The sequence below is a fragment of the Nicotiana tomentosiformis genome, chromosome 8 (assembly GCF_000390325.3).
Source record: "Nicotiana tomentosiformis chromosome 8, ASM39032v3, whole genome shotgun sequence".
Taxonomy (NCBI): Eukaryota; Viridiplantae; Streptophyta; class Magnoliopsida; order Solanales; family Solanaceae; genus Nicotiana; species Nicotiana tomentosiformis.
The window spans coordinates 143045509-143061982 of record NC_090819.1 but is presented as its reverse complement, the minus strand read 5'-3'; the positions used below and the strand labels follow the sequence as shown (position 1 = coordinate 143061982).

At 38.1% G+C, this 16474-nt stretch overlaps 1 protein-coding gene across 1 annotated transcript; it reads left to right on the top strand.

Annotated features, from left to right (window-relative positions):
• Positions 1-6366: 6366 nt before the first annotated feature.
• On the top strand, positions 6367-11130 carry LOC104118118 (beta-amylase 1, chloroplastic-like). Its single transcript, XM_009629298.4, has 4 exons — positions 6367-6990; positions 9552-9762; positions 9839-9955; positions 10048-11130. The coding sequence occupies exons 1-4, from the start codon at positions 6464-6466 to the stop codon at positions 10837-10839; spliced, it is 1647 nt and encodes a 548-aa protein (XP_009627593.1). The 5' UTR covers positions 6367-6463; the 3' UTR covers positions 10840-11130.
• The last annotated feature ends 5344 nt before the right edge of the window (positions 11131-16474 follow it).

Here is a 16474-nt window from a genome sequence, read left to right as displayed (position 1 = left end):
GTTACATTTGACCCAAATTTCAGTAAAACTTATGAACGTAACTTGTGATGACTTTCAACGACTTTTGCTCCACAACTCTCTTGACTTCAAAACATAACACATGACTATAATACGACTAACATAACTCATAACATAACCTCCTTATCATGTTAAGCACCCTAGTCTCACCCCAAAAGTGCATGTTATAACATTCCCAACTTGTCGACTTTCGACGAAACATTAATTTCTTCAATTCCTTTAGCTTCTGAACCTTCCAACCCTCACTGTACTTGTTGTTCATGATATTCAATATTTTTAATATCCGAGGTAATATGATTAACTTACTTTATATACTTTTAAAGATGAACTCATTTTTGGTCCTACATTAGTTTGCTTACGACGCACTTTTACGTACGAAAATATAGGGTGTAACACCATTGTGTCAGAAAACACCTGGATCTATACACGAAGTGCAGGGTGTAGCGTGAGTACAACCAACTCAGTAAGTAACAAGACTAAGAACCCGTTGATTTGAAGTAGCTGATAAGCATTAGGTGCTGAAAAGCACTTTTAAGTGCTGAAACTGATTTAATAAATAAGCAGTTACGTGACTGGATACAAGTGCTGAAATTGATAATAAGCGGCTGCAGTATTTGATAAAAAAGTGTTGATAAGCTCTTTTTCTGTTAAACTGGCTTAAATAACCTTAGAAGTGTTTACACTTATAAGGGCGTAATTTCTTCAAATTTTTAGATTCCAAATCGATCCAAATACAAAATATTCTATTTGTCATTTTATTTTAAATACAACTGTGCTTAGATAAGATAATTTTTATGATAAATATAATTTATTTTATAATAAGCATATAATCATAAGTTATAATAATTAATAAATTGATAAAAGTTTCTCAGTAAAAAATAAACCTAAATACGACAAAATATTTGAAGAGAAACAAACATTGTATTTATCACCACAACACTTAGAAAGCAACACACCAAAAATTTGATATGTCCTCATTTATTACATACAGTTCAAAGATTAATACACAATCACATAGATATAAATATGCAAAGGAATAGAGAATTTGCTTGTCTTAAATAGTCAATGAGCATTGCAAACTTGAAGAGGAGGGAAGAGTGGGGAGGGGGGATTGAAATAGTACTTGAGGCAGCGAGTATCAATGTAAGAGTTTTGTTCTAAAAAGAATATTTTAAGGATAAAATAGTAAAAATTTTGGTCAAACTTAAAGTGCTTATAAGCTAAAAATTTATAAGCTGGGGTGACTAGCTTATGGCTTTTGGCTTCTTTTTTTGACTTATAAGCATTTTTAACTTTACCAAATGCGTAGATAGGCCGAAAAGTTCTTATAAGCTAGTTTGACCAGCTTATAAGCTTAGCCAAACACCCTCTAAATAAAGAACTGAAAGTAGTGACGAGCTTCACAATCAAAGTTCAATTACATTGATTTCAATATAGGAAAGTAGGCATGCTTTCAAGTTCGACAATTAAGGCCAAAACAGTTAATTCATGTAAAGTTCAACTAAAACAACAGATAACATCTCTCAGAGATTTCAAGACAATGATATATGACAGCGGAAGTGCAGCAATAATGAAGTCAATGCATCTTCTTAGAGCAACAATCACTCAGTACTCCCATACACTCCAACCTCACAATCACTCTTTCCTCACAATCACTCATTCCTCTTAATCACTCAGCACTCGCATTAGGAGGTACCTGCGCTCACTAGGGGTGTGTATAGACTCCGGAGGGGTTCCTTCAGCCTAAGCGCTATGACAAGCCAATCATGGCATATATCAGTAAAACATGTTGTAGCGAGCAACCCGATCCCATAAATTTCCTCACAATCAGTCCCTCAACCCACTAAGTTATCAACATCTCTATTCTCTCGGGCTCTCAGAAATCATGATAAGTAGCCCAACAACAATAATACGATGCTTCAATAATGAACAATAGAGACTGAGATGTAATATACAAATAAAACTGTGACTGAGTACAAAATAACAATTTAGCAGATAATTTGACATGTACACGACATCTGTGGGTCCATACAGTGCCAACACATAGTTTAAACATGATTTCGAACATGATTTGTGGTTTAATTTCTCTAATACATGGAGAATCAACTACACAATTCCATGGAATTTGACCAAGTCACAATTCCTACGGTGCACGCCTACACACCCGTCACCTAGCATGTGCGTCATCTCAAAACCAAATACATGACACGTAATACGAGGTTTCGTAATCTCAGAACCAAATTTAGAACTGTTACTTACCTCAATCCGAGCAAATCTCTACTCCAATACACCCTTGCCTCGCGAAACGACCTCTGAATGCCTCGAATCTAGCCATAAACAATTTGATATAATCAATACGGGCTAAAGGAATCAACTCCATAAGAAAGTGCTAAGTTATTAATCAAAAGTCAAAAATCGACTCAAAAGTCGGCCCTCAGGCCCACGTCCCAAAATTTGATAAAAGTCACAAAACCCGAAAGTCCATTCAACTACGAATCCAACCATACCAAATTTATCAATATCCGACACCAAATCATCACCCAAATTCCCAAATCAAACTCTCCAAATCCCTAGCCTCAAAATCCCAATTTACACCTTAAATACACACCAACTAGGTGGGAAAATCAATGGGGAAACAAGATTATTGATAAAAAATGAGCACAAGGGACTTACCTCAAGAATCGCCAAAACACGAGCTCAAAATGCTTGAAATGAAGAAAATCGCGAACCCTTGCATTTAAGTGTTCTGTCACGTAGTAACGCTTCTGCGGCATCGCAGAAGCGACATCATACACACATCTGCAGCTCCTCCCACTCCTGCGGTCCCTCACTCATTTTCTGCGAGCATCCAAGCCGCTTCTGCAGACCAAGCTCACCTGCCCAGTTCCGCTTCTGTGGTCCCCCTGCCGCATCTACGGTCACGCAGGTGTAGAATTCCCTATCGCACATGCGCACCTTCCGCTTCTGCGCACCTCTCACTGCACCTGCGGCCATGAAGGTGCGGAAAACTCCTCGCTTCTGCGACCATCTGCACACTCCCCTCCAAACTCGCACCTGCAATCAAAGCTCTGCAGGTGTGGTTACACCAGCAGAGGTCCAACTTCAGCAATCTCTCAACTTCAACTTTTGACCCGTTAACCCTCAGGAATCAACCCGAGGCCCCTGGGACCTCAATTAAACATACCAACAAGTCCTAAAATCTTATACGAACTTAGTCGAGCCCTCAAATCACATCAAACAACTTCAAAAATACGAATCGCACCCTAATTCAAGCCTATTGAAACCAAGGAAGTTCAACTTCTACAAATGACGCCGAAACTTAACAAATCATGTTTGATTGACCCCAAATTTTGCACACAAGTCACATTTGATATTAAAGACCTACTCCAACTTCCGGAATCGGAATTCGACCCCCATATAAAAAAGTCCACTCTATGTCAAACTTTTCAAAGATTCAACTTTTACAATTTCAAGCCTAATTCCACAACGGACCTCCAAATCACAATCGGGACTCACTCCTACGTCCAAAATCACCCAACAGAGCTACCAGAACCATCAAAACTCTATTCTGGAGTCGTTTACTCATAGATCAACATCCAATCAATCTTTTCAACTTAAGTTTTCAACTTTGAGACTAAGTGTCTCATTTCATTCTGAAATCTCTCCGAACCCAAACCGACTACCCTATCTATAAAGTACAAAATGAGCAGTAAATGGGGGAAATGGGTTAGAACTCTCAAAATGACCGGTCGGGTCATTACACTTTTCCTCCACATCTATAGCATGTATTTTCTGTATTTGTTGCTTGCACCGCTTCATGATTTTGTTCTTTCCTTTTCCACTACTGGTGGTGAGGAGAGTTCTTTGGTGCATTATTATTTCCATGATTAGAGTTTCTTCCCCAACCATGGCCATGACCACGACTGGGGCCAGAACCTCTTTCACGCTTAGCTTGGTGAATGTTCGCCTCATTCACTTTAGGGAATGGACAAGAACCAGTAGGTCGACTTTCATGTTTTTTCATTAATAGCCCATTATCTTGCTCAGCCACAAGAAGATGTGAAAGAAGTTCAGAATACTTTTTTAATTCCATCTCTCGATATTGATGCTGCAGGAGCATATTCGAGGCATGAAAAGTGGTGAAAGTTTTCTCCAACATATCATGATCAGTAATATTATCCCCATATAATATTATCCACATCTATAGCATGTATTTTCTGTATTTGTTGCTTGCACCGCTTCATGATTTTGTTCTTTCCTTTTCCACTACTGGTGGTGAGGAGAGTTCTTTGGTGCATTATTATTTCCATGATTAGAGTCTCTTCCCCAACCATGGCCATGACCACGACTGGGGCCAGAACCTCTTTCACGCTTAGCTTGGTGAATGCTCGCCTCATTCACTTTAGGGAATGGACAAGAACCAGTAGGTCGACTTTCATGTTTTTTCATTAATAGCCCATTATCTTGCTCAGCCACAAGAAGATGTGAAAGAAGTTCAGAATACTTTTTGAATTCCATCTCTCGATATTGATGCTGCAGGAGCATATTCGAGGCATGAAAAGTGGTGAAAGTTTTCTCCAACATATCATGATCAGTAATATTATCCCCATATAATTTCGATTGTGAAATAATTCTGAACATTAGCAGAATTATACTCACTGATAGATTTAAAATTTTGTAGCCTTAAATGATTCTAGTCATAATGTACCTGTAGAAGAACGACCATCTTCAGGTGGCCATATCTATCTTTCAAATTATTTCACAGTATAACTGGATCTTTAACAGTGAGATATTCCATTTTCAAGCCTTTATCAAGTCGATGGCGTAGGAATATATTGCCTGTCTTGGTTTGATACTTGATTTTTATCCTTAATGGTGTATGCCAGACCCATCACATCAAGATGAATTTCAGCGTCAAACACCCAAGACATGTAGCTTTTACCCGATATATCCAGGGCTACAAATTCAAGTTTAGAAAGATTTGAAATTATTTAGAAAAAGAAAGTTCGTACCTCTGATACTTTCTAAGTATTTGCTCGAGATGGTAGAGTCTCATTCTGATAACGTGTTATGAAATAAAAACAATATAGCAAGAACTATGTAATTAGCTATAACTTAACATAAGAAGGGAATGATAATATTAGAAGAGAGTATTTCTATGTTTTCAGTGCGTCTCAAATAGGTTCATCAATGAACCTATTTATAGACATAATTCATTATTACAAAAACCAATCCAAAATTTGTTATGAATCTATAACCAATCCAAAACCTATTATAAATACATAACTAATCCGACATCGGTTATGAATACATAACCAATCCGAAACATGTTATGGAATACATAACCAATCCAAACGTGTTACGGAAGACATCCACCGTTGCAAGTTTATAACACATTTAGCTTTTTTGGTGTTTTATAAAAATAAGAAACTTTCAACAATAAAGAATAAACAGCTTTCTTAATTGTGAGAGTTATCCCCCCCCCCCAAAAAAAAAACGTAGTCTCTCTTCTATTTTGCTTTTTCTCGATTGGACCCCAACTTGGCCCCCACTAAATTCGTGGTCCATAATAAAAGTTTAGTGGTTCCAACTAGTAGTAGTTTTATTTGCTAAATGAAGAAAAGAAACGTAGGAAAAATAATTGTGATTGCAAAATCCTGAATGTTTAAATTTAGAAATTTGTTGTTAGTGGTGGATCAAATTTCATATAATTGTTAATCACACGATATTGAAGTTGAAGTTAATAGTTTCAATTTACACTTAAATCCTTCACAAATGTAAAGATTCTTATCTCACCAAAGTGGTCCATAAATAAAATTATTGTCATATTATGAAGTTTGACCATCATTACTCTCTTCTTTTATTTTCATATATTCTCTGAAATTATAATCAGGAGTATAATATCACCTTTTATATAAGATAAATAATAAGTACCCCAAATTCCATATAAAATTTATTCCCGGTTTGACTAATACTAATAATCAAATGGTGGATAGATATAATCTCAAATTTAATACATCAATTAGGATACAATCCCAAGCATTTTCTCGGACTATTGAAAAATAAGCTTTTGTAGCATTTTTGTTAACATATTCCGCCAAAATTGTATTTCGACCAAGCTCTAAGAGAAACTTTCTGATTATTTTTGAAATTTTGAAAAATCCAAAAATTCTGATTTACTTTTAACAAAAACTGCTTTCCAAATTTCTGATTTAACCACAGTCCATTCCAAAAATTAAATAAACAAATACATAATAACATAAAATTAAAAGAAAAGGAAAAGGAAAAAAAGTTCAACTGAATAGTGATGAAAACTAGCTCACAGTAAGTAGCTCCAGTACTTGCTTTCCTTTGATTTGGTTACACAACAGTGGTTAAAATTTTACCTAAAAATAACTTTAAAAAAACCATTTCCAATCCCTAAAAAGCTTTCAACTTTTCAACAATGGCGATCACTTCGCCATCGGCTCCGACTTTCTCGGCGTCTCTCTGCTGCACTCGCACCGACTCAGCCGCCGTTCCAGCTCGTTCACTCAAATCCTCGCCGATCCAAACTAGGTTCCAAAATCGACGATTCACGTTATCCTGTCGGCTCGATTCATCTTCCTCCGTACCTTCAAATGGCTTCGACGGTGATCTTCAGTACGAGCTTCAGCATGGCAGCGTGTCGACTCACTATCGCCGGCGAGGTTCACCGGTGTTCGTCACACTTCCGGTTGATGCCGTCAGCTTACCGGCAGGGATTATGAAGAGGAAGAAGGCGATGGCGCAGTCGTTTCGTGCTTTGGCGGCGGCGGGAGTTGAAGGAGTTGTGATGGAGGTGTGGTGGGGGCTGGTGGAGAGGGAATTGCCCAGGGTTTATAATTGGCAAGGGTATTTGGAGATTGTGGTTTTGGCTAGACGATGCGGTTTGAAAGTTCGAGCTGTAATGGCTTTTCATCAGTGCGGTACTGGGCCTGATGATCCCTTCTGGTTGGTACACTTTCAAAAGTTCAATCTATTACACACATAAATGACATTTGTTTTGCTTCCTCGTTCAGACACGTTTAGCTTTGTTTTGTTTTGAAAAGGAAACATATTTCTCAAAACACAATATATTATCTTAAAGAATAGAATGTCTATCAACAATAAGTAGGCCTCAATCCCAAACAAGCTGAGGTTGGCTATATGAACCCTCGCTGACCATATTTAAGCTCAACTCATGTCTAAGAATAGAATGTCTATCTTTAAAAAAAGATGAATGTCTATCTACTACAAGTGTTTCATATTATTGACTGCTGCATTAATTTAGGTCTAGTTGCATTTGTCATTCATTGGTTGAATCTTTTGAACAATATTTGCCTGTAGTGTGATCAAAATGTACGCTTAAATGTGTCTCTTTTGTTGTTCTAGTAAGTTTGCAATTTGAATTGTGTAGATTTTTTGTGTTCTAGCAAAGCATTAGGGCTTAGTTGAGGGTGTTTAAGTAGGTAAATGAAGTTTATGGATTGTGTGATTCGGAATATTGGAAACAGTACTTAAGTGTTTGTTATATTCACCTTATACAGCTCAGACACCTTTAATTAGTTTTAGTGATGGCATTTTTGGAATGTAGTAAGAGAAGCTGCTTGGACTGTCTTGGAGTTAGATTCGACTGAATGATTGTCCTTTATATGGAACAAGTTAGCATTTTTATTTAGTGGGATACAGATTCAGAATGCTTAGTGCTATGAGAGGAAAGCTCAAGATTCTAAAGATATTAGCAAAAGGAATATTGATTTGTTCAGTTGCATTTAAGGAAATGCTGGCCATTTGTTCTTTATTAGGTTTTGGGTATCGCTTTCCCATTTTGTTATCATTCTATAGGTAAAAATCAAGATCACCCTAGTCTGAAGAATGAACTCATATATCTACCCATGCGACGTTCTCTTTTCCTGATAAAGATATCTACCCACTCTATATTGTTTTTCCTTTTGCTTGAAGCCTAAGAGAGGACTAATTGTTGCCTGGAATAAAGCTTAATACTGATTAATGTATTTATGCTAAAAGTTGCAATGACTAAGTTAGTTGTCATCATTGTGGTAGTTCTTTGTGTTGTTATTTACTTGTTCCTATTCTTACTCTCGAGCCGAGGGTCTTTGGGAAACAACCTCTGCCCCCAAGGGTAGGGGTAAGGTCTGCGTACACGTTACCCTCCCCAGACTCCACTTGTGGGATCCCACTGGGTTGTTATTGTGGCGGTTCTTCGTAGGCACCAGTAAAGAAGTGAGTTTGATGGTTATTTTGCTAGCAATGGCTAGCATTGTTTTCAGCTGGTTCTAGTCTGACTATGTTTGTGGGTAACTAAGAGAATATGAAGAGAAGTGTTTGGTTATGCAGAAGAGCATTTATCTTCTGATGGCCTTTTCTGCAGCTGGTGAGTCAGTGGAACATCTGTATCCAACAATAGATTCCGCATTACAGAATGCTCTCTCCTCTGTTTGTAAACCTTGATTAGAAGTTGGAGCTATAGTTGTTTAGCTTTTATGGTTTTAGGGTAGTTGCAGGTGGCAAACTATATTTTATCCTAATCTAAATTAAGTTCTCACTGGGGTAACACTTTAGATTAGAGAATTGATTTGTAATTTATGGAGGATTTGTTCTAGAACTTATTGCCAAAACATGGCGGGCTGGATTGGGAGAAAGTTTATAATAAGTTCTCATTGGGGAACTTTTTTAGATTAGGGTTAATTATTTTTATATGTATGTATGGCTGACCCCAACTTATTTGGTATTGGGGCGTAGTTGTTGTAGGAGTTTTCACGGGTCTAGTTACTAAACTTGGCCTGTATTATAAGACGAGTGTCAGCCTAATTTTAGCTATAAATTGAAAAAAGAGCATGTGTGATGTGATTCTGAGCCGGCTTTAAATTATCTTCTCCAATTTGTGTGGAGGGTGAATGTCCGGAGTTAAGGAATCCAAAAATAGGTCACGGAATGTGATGGCATGCAATGAGAAGCTTAGGGTGTCCATATAAACATCACAGGTGTCATTTCTATGTGATGATACTACTACAAATAAACCAGATTGTTCCTGTAAGATTGCCCTCCCAAATACACTAAGATAACGGAAATGAAAACAAAACTTGCTATATTCACTGGAGCAGGGTGGAAAGAAATAATTGCAAAAGATAATCCGTTGGAACAGAGAAAAAAGCTCAACAGTTACCCAAGACATGCCTCACTAGACTATTGTAGAATAGGGTGAAGCCCCAGGCATACAAATGGAAATATAACTGTAAGTTTTAGAGAGTAGAGAGTTGGTGTTATAGGCTTGTTTTGCCCAATATCTTCAATTCTGGAACGGGTGTGATGCATTACTTGGATACACCTGTTACTGACAGATTTCGATATAAACTGTTGTAGTCAGAGTTTGTGCCTCATCTGTTTTATGTACTTTTGCCAGCTTAAGTGTTGTGCCAGCTTGCTCTCCTTTCCTCTGCAGTTCCCTTGGAAATGATTTCTGCTAGTGATTAATTCACAATCTGAAATTTTCTCCTTTTTGCTGCTGCCAGGATTCCCCTTCCTAGGTGGGTTTGTGAAGAAATGGATAAAGATCCAGATTTAGCATATTCAGACAGGTTCGGGCGACGAAATATGGAATACATATCCCTAGGGTGTGATGTTCTTCCCGTTTTGCACGGACGATCTCCAATCCAAGCATATGCTGAATTTATGAGGAGCTTCCGTGACACCTTCAGACCATTTCTTGGTGGTGTCATAACTGTATGATGCTCACTTAATACTTCACCTACTAATTTTTAATGGTATTATACCTATGCAATTTGACTTTATGTTACAGGGGATCCAAGTTGGAATGGGTCCTGCTGGTGAGTTAAGATATCCTTCATGCCCTTTACAGAAGCTGAGCTGGACATGGCGCTCACGTGAACTTGGCGAATTCCAATGCTATGACAAGGTGTGAAAAGACTGACGTTATGTATCTCCAGTGATTTTTTCTTGTCATTCCTATCCAACCAAATTTGTGATTGTCTTCTTTTAAACTGGCAGTACATGCTTGCATCTTTAAATGCTTGTGCTGGGGAGATAGGGATGCGTGAGTGGGCCAATGGCGGCCCTATTGGTGCCAGTAATTTAATGCAGGATCCTGAAAGCACAGAGTTCTTTAAAAGTGATGGTTCTTGGAACACACCATATGGGGAGTTCTTCCTTGCATGGTATTCAGGGATGTTGCTGCTTCATGGTGAGAGGATTTGCAGGGAAGCAGAGACCACATTTCGTGGTCTTGAAGTTAATTTGTCAGGCAAAGTGGCTGGGATTCACTGGCATTATGGTACGCGGTCTCACCCTTCAGAGTTAACGGCTGGATACTACAATACATCAATTCGAGATGGTTTCTTGCCAATTGCTCGCATGTTTGGTAGGTATGGTTTTACCATGTGCTGTACATGTTTTGAAATGCGGGATGCAGAAGAGCAGCAGATGAATCCTGTCAGTAGTCCCGAAGGTTTTGTAAAACAACTTTTGCTTGCCGCTAGGATATGTGACATTCCCCTGCAAGGTGAAAACACTGCAAGTAGCTTGGATGACGAATCATATCAACAGGTGTTAAGGATGTCTAAGTTCTACTCGGATGGTCCAGGAACACCTACCTTTTCATTCAATTTTGCCAGGATGGACAAGAACTTGTTTGAATATCGGAATTGGGTTAGCTTTACTCGTTTTGTGAGACAAATGGCAGATGTCAAAATTTTTCGAGCCAAGCTAGGATTTGGGGAAGGTGATATGCCACTTTCATCTTTATCAGCATCCGCCACTGCTGGAGCAGTTCTTGCACGCTAGGTCAAAACTTCAACCTGTAGGCATTGCTGATGCTAATTGCGTATTCTCACCCTTCACAAGTCAAGGGTGTGTATATGTGTAGCATCTTATGATCTATGATTGTGAATTGCGTAGCAAAAGCTTGGTCTTTTTTGCGTAATTTTTTCTCTCCTTATACTGTAATGGTTCGCGATCAAGTTGAAAAGCAGTATTTCCTTGTATCATAACGGTGCCTTCCTATTATTTTTAGAATGGATGGCCTCTCTATTCAGCTCAAAAGGTATATCTATTAGTCACCTTCAGTTAGAACAATTGACTCCTTTTAGTATTCTGATATGGTTGGAATTGCTGGGACTTGTGACAAGGATAGTATATGACCAATATAATTAAGTGAAATGAAACACAAATTAAACAAATACAAGAAGGATATGTTATGTACTGACAGGTTAAGTTGACGGTGCCTTCCAAATATTTTGAGATGAATGGCCTCTGTTTCAGCTCAAAGGTCTTATCTGTTTGGCAAGAGAATCCAGTTCACTTAAAACAATCCACATTCCAGTCCTTTTTACACTTCTAATAGGAGTGGTATTGCTTGGGCTTGTTTAAAGCATTGTGAAATGAAACACAAATATAAATAGGGTTTACGCACTGATGACGTAAAGAACTTTTATTTGTCAGTATAATTACTTGTAAGTTATCACTGTTTCGTATAAACAGTAACCTGCAAAACTGTTTTAATAAATTTGGTAATGTATATTTTTTTCTTTTATACATTGTCAGTGTTATTGAACAGAGGAGATGAGAGAAATGGTTTCGATCACCTACATTGCTCAAATCCTCTCAAAATGTCAACGCATTCAAGTCGGATCCTTCAAAAAAATGCAAGGTGTTTCCCGCCTCCGTCAATTAAGTTGAGTAGTAACGATAACCATGAATATTTTAAAAAATTAAAACAAAAATAAGTCATAATTACACCAATAACCATTGATCATTAACTTAATTTAATATAAATCAAGTTAAATTACATTGTCAACTACAAATATAAGTTAATTTTCTATAAAAAGATGTGCCAATCTGTACCCAAATCCTAAAGTTTTTTTTTTTAAGTGTTGCATGAACTGGTTACACATACTGTTACACCAGGAGAGACTCAGCACACAACAACTGATCAAGACAAATATGGGAAAGAAGGGGAGGATGAATCAACAGTAGAAAACTTTAACACAATAGCAAGGGAAGCATATTTATCACCCAGAGCTGGAGATATGAGTGGTTAAAAAGGAAGGAAAAATGGCAAAACTAGAGATATTCCTCAGTCAAAAAGAATCCTGCCTAGAAGGGCTGCCTCACAAAATAAATGATGATCAAGACCTTAATTTGGAATATTAGGTCTGTCAATACTCAGGAGGCCTTCCCTATGGTGATCAATATGCAAAGGGAGCACAATTTCTGTGTGAGCACTAATGGAACCTTTTCAAAAACTAGGGCATCTTCAAAGATATAGGAGCATATTGAACATGAAAACAACCTTCTCAAATTTGAATGGGAAGATATGGTTGTTCTTCAACTCTGTGGTTGAATGGGAGTCGGTTACAGAAACTGCTCAACAAGTGACTGTAAGGGTGTTCCACCTTGATATTAGCCAGCACATTATGATGACCTTTGTGTATGCAAAATTCTCCTTTGTGGAGAGATTGAAATTATGGGATAACTTGTATTGTTTAGCAAGTGACATGGCATTACCTTGGTTGGTGGGAGGTTACTTTAATGTGATACTACACGAAGATGAAAAGATAGGGGGTCTTCGAGTACATCCACCTGAATATGAGGACTTTGCTTTTTGTGTAAACTCATGTGGTTTGTTTGATCATGATTATAAAGAAAGCCCATTTATATGGTGGAATGGTAGACCTAATTCAGAGTGTATTTTTAAGAGATTGGGCAAGATTTTTATCAATTTGCAATTTCAGAACCTGTTTCCAACAACTGAAGTGGAGCACTTAATCAAGACAGGTTCAGACCAAGCACCATTGATAATGACTTGTGGGGAACAAACCACAAACTTTGTAAATCCTTTCAGATTCTTGAATTTCTGGACAAAACATGCTACATTTATCGAGGTGGTAAGGCAAAACTAGGAATGCTCACTTCATTGGAGATCCATTTTTGATGTTTAAACATAAACTAAAGAAGGTAAGGGCAGCAGTATCTAAATGGAGCAGGGATACCTTTGGAGACATTTTCAAGCAATTGGCAATACTGGAAGACATTGTGAAGGTCAAAGAGATGTTGTTTGAGGATGAGCCAATAATTGAGAACAAAATAGTCCTTCAACAAGCTCAGGCAGAATTGAAAAAATACTTGAGTATAGAGGAGCAATACTGGAAGCAGAAAGCTGGGATGACGTGGTTTGCAGAGGGTGATAAGAATGCTACTTTCTTCCACAACCATGTCAATGGCAAAAGAAAGAAACTGCAATTGAAAATGATCCAGAATGGAGATGGAAATTGGTTGGAAGATCAAGAACAAATGGCCAATGCTGCAGTTGAATTCTATAAAAAACAGTTCACTAATGAAAGGAATCCTATAGATTTTTCTATGCTGGAGAATGTACCTACTATGGTGACTGGGGAACAAAACTTGGAGTTGTGTAGATTTCCAACACTAGAGGAATTTAAGGATGCAGTTTTTAAGCTAAGTGGAGATAGTACCAGTGGTCCTGATGGCTTTACTGGACTATTTTATCAAGAGTGTTGGAAAGTAATTGGCTATGACATACATAATATGATTCTGCATTTCTATGGTGGTGAACCTTTGCCAAAGTCTATTACTCATACTAATTTGGTGCTGCTACCAAAGAAACCAAGGATGCAAACTTTCCCAGACTTAAGACCAATAAGTCTGAGAAACTTTGTCAATAAAGTTATGTCTAGAGTTCTACATGATAGATTGGAGAGGTTCCTGCCTTCTCTAATATCTCCTATTCAATCTGGTTTTGTGAAAGGGAAGAGCATATTTGAGAACATACTACTCACTCAGGAAATAGTCACTGGCATAAGATTGAGAGGCAAACCTGCCAATGTTGTCATTAAGCTGGATATGGAAAAGGCATATGACAGGGTTTCATGAAAATATATGTTACATGTACTAAGAAGAATGGAATTTACAGAAACCTTTATTAATATGGTCTGGAATTTGGTGTTAAACAACTGGCATTCAGTACTGGTGAATGGGCAGTCTTTAGGTTTCTTCAAGTCCACAAGGGGAGTGAAGCAAGGAGATGAGTTACTGTCTAGGTCCTTGAATCAACTTTTTGAAGACAAGTCATTCGTTGGATTTGGTATGCCCAAGTGGTCGGGTCATTTGAACCACTTGGCATATGCTGATGACACAATAATATTTGCCTCAGCTCATCCTACGTCATTGGAATACTGGGCAGATATGAACAGATATCAGGACAACTGATCAATAAAGCTAAGAGCTTGTATTACATGCATGCCAATGTTGCACATGATTTGTGCTGGTCAGTAGGTAACATTACAGGTTTTGCTAGAGGAGAGTTCTCATTCACATATTTAGGGTGTCCAATCTTCTACACTAGAAGGAGAAATGATTACTATGATGATCTTGTAAAGAAAGTAAAGGCTAAATTGCATTCTTGGAAAGAAAAACTTCTCTCTTTTGGTGGAAAGGCAACACTAATTATCAGTGTGTTGCAAAGTATGCCAGTGCACCTACTATCAGTGTTGGATCCACCTAACAACATTCTTGTCCACTTGCATAAAATCTTTGCACGTTTCTTTTGGAGCAACAAACAGGAAGGTAGGAGCAGACATTGGGCTTCCTGGCAGAATCTATGTCTTCCCAAAGATGAAGGCGGTTTAGGGTTTAGGTCTCTCCATGATGTATCAAAAGCTTTGTTTGCTAAACTATGGTGGAGGTTCAGAACTACTAAATCTTTGTGGACTAATTTCATATGGAATAAGTACTGCAAAAAGGAAATACCAACAGTGGTGCAATTTAGAAGATGCTCTCATATTTGGAGACAAATGCTGACTGCTAGGGAAGAAGTGGAACATGAAATATTGTGGGAAATGAAGAGTGGAACCACAAACATATGGCACAAAAATTGGACCGGATTAGGAGCACTATATCATGTGTTACCACAAGATTTTCCAATTAATGAGGAATTACAAGAGGTGGTTGAACTAAGGCAAGAGGGAACATGGAATGAACAGTTGCTTGCTTAGAATTTTACAGAAGAAATTGCTGAGCATATTAAGCTAAATGTTCGGTACGGAGGCAGTGAAGAATTATGGGATAAGCCATACTGGATGCCAACGGCTTCTGGTAAGTTCATTGTGGGGAGTGCTTGGTAGATTCAAAGACATAGAGCATATCCTAATAAGGAGTTCAAAAATATGTGGATCAAAGGTTTTTCATTCAAGATATCATTCTTCTTGTGGAAATTATGGAGGCACAAGGTGGCTACTGATGATGTATGGAGAAGGCAAGGCTACATAGTTATGTCCAGATGTTGGTGTTATCTTCAACCCCAGGAGGAAACAATTGAGCACATATTCTTAACTGGCCCTACGACTAATAAGGTTTGGAGAGCATTCTTAGGGGCAACTGGGATTAATATAGCATTGGTGCAGGTAAAATAAGTGATAAGGGCTTAGTGGGATACTAGGTGTTGCCCAAAATTGAAGCCGATGTTTCAGGCAATGCCAGCCATAATTACATGAGAGTTGTAGAAAAGGAGGAACACAGGAATGAATTGAGGAACAACATCAACCAGTAGAGTCATACATGAAGTTAACAAAACTTTGCATTACTTGGCAAGGGTGAGGTATCTATGGTTATCAAACATGCCATTCCTTTGGCCAAACTTGATAAGCTACCTTGAAGGATATAAACCTACTATTGTTACTCAGGCTATCACATGGCAAGCGCCGTATACAGGATGGTTCAAATGCAATACCGATGAAGCTTCAAAAGGTAACCCTGGTCCTAGTTCACTAGGCTTTTGTGTGAGAAACGAAGAAGGGGATTTGATGTATGCAAGGGCTGTGGACTTGGGGATAACAACTAGTGTTGTAACTGAGGCTAAGGCTATTGTACAAGGCTTGGAATACTATACGCAACAAGATACCCTCTCATTTTGGAGACTGACGAAGAAGGTTATTGAAGGAGAATGTTATTGGCAAGGTTATTGAAGGAGAATGGGATCCACCATGGAGTGTAGTAGCATAAGTGCAGAAAATTAAAGAGATGAGGGTTCACTTTAATGTGATTTTCCGACATGTATTCAGAGAGGGCAACACAGTAGCAGATTTTATAGCTAACCATGTTTTCTCTTTTGCAGGTACAACTGAATTCCATTCCTTTTGTGATCTGCCTAGTGCAGGGAGGAGACTGATCAATCTCGACAAATCACACACTCCTAATCTTAGGGTTAGGATTGCCAAAAGAAGAGCACCAGATTGATGGTGATTCAAGGTTAGCAGGTGGTATTCACGTACAAACTTGCAAAGTAAGGGCAGTATACATACTTACTTAGATTGGTATATTAGTGTATTGGCTACTGCTGGAGTCAGAGTCACAAATTATACTACCGGGTGCTTCTTTTCTATACATATAGGTTACTGCTGCC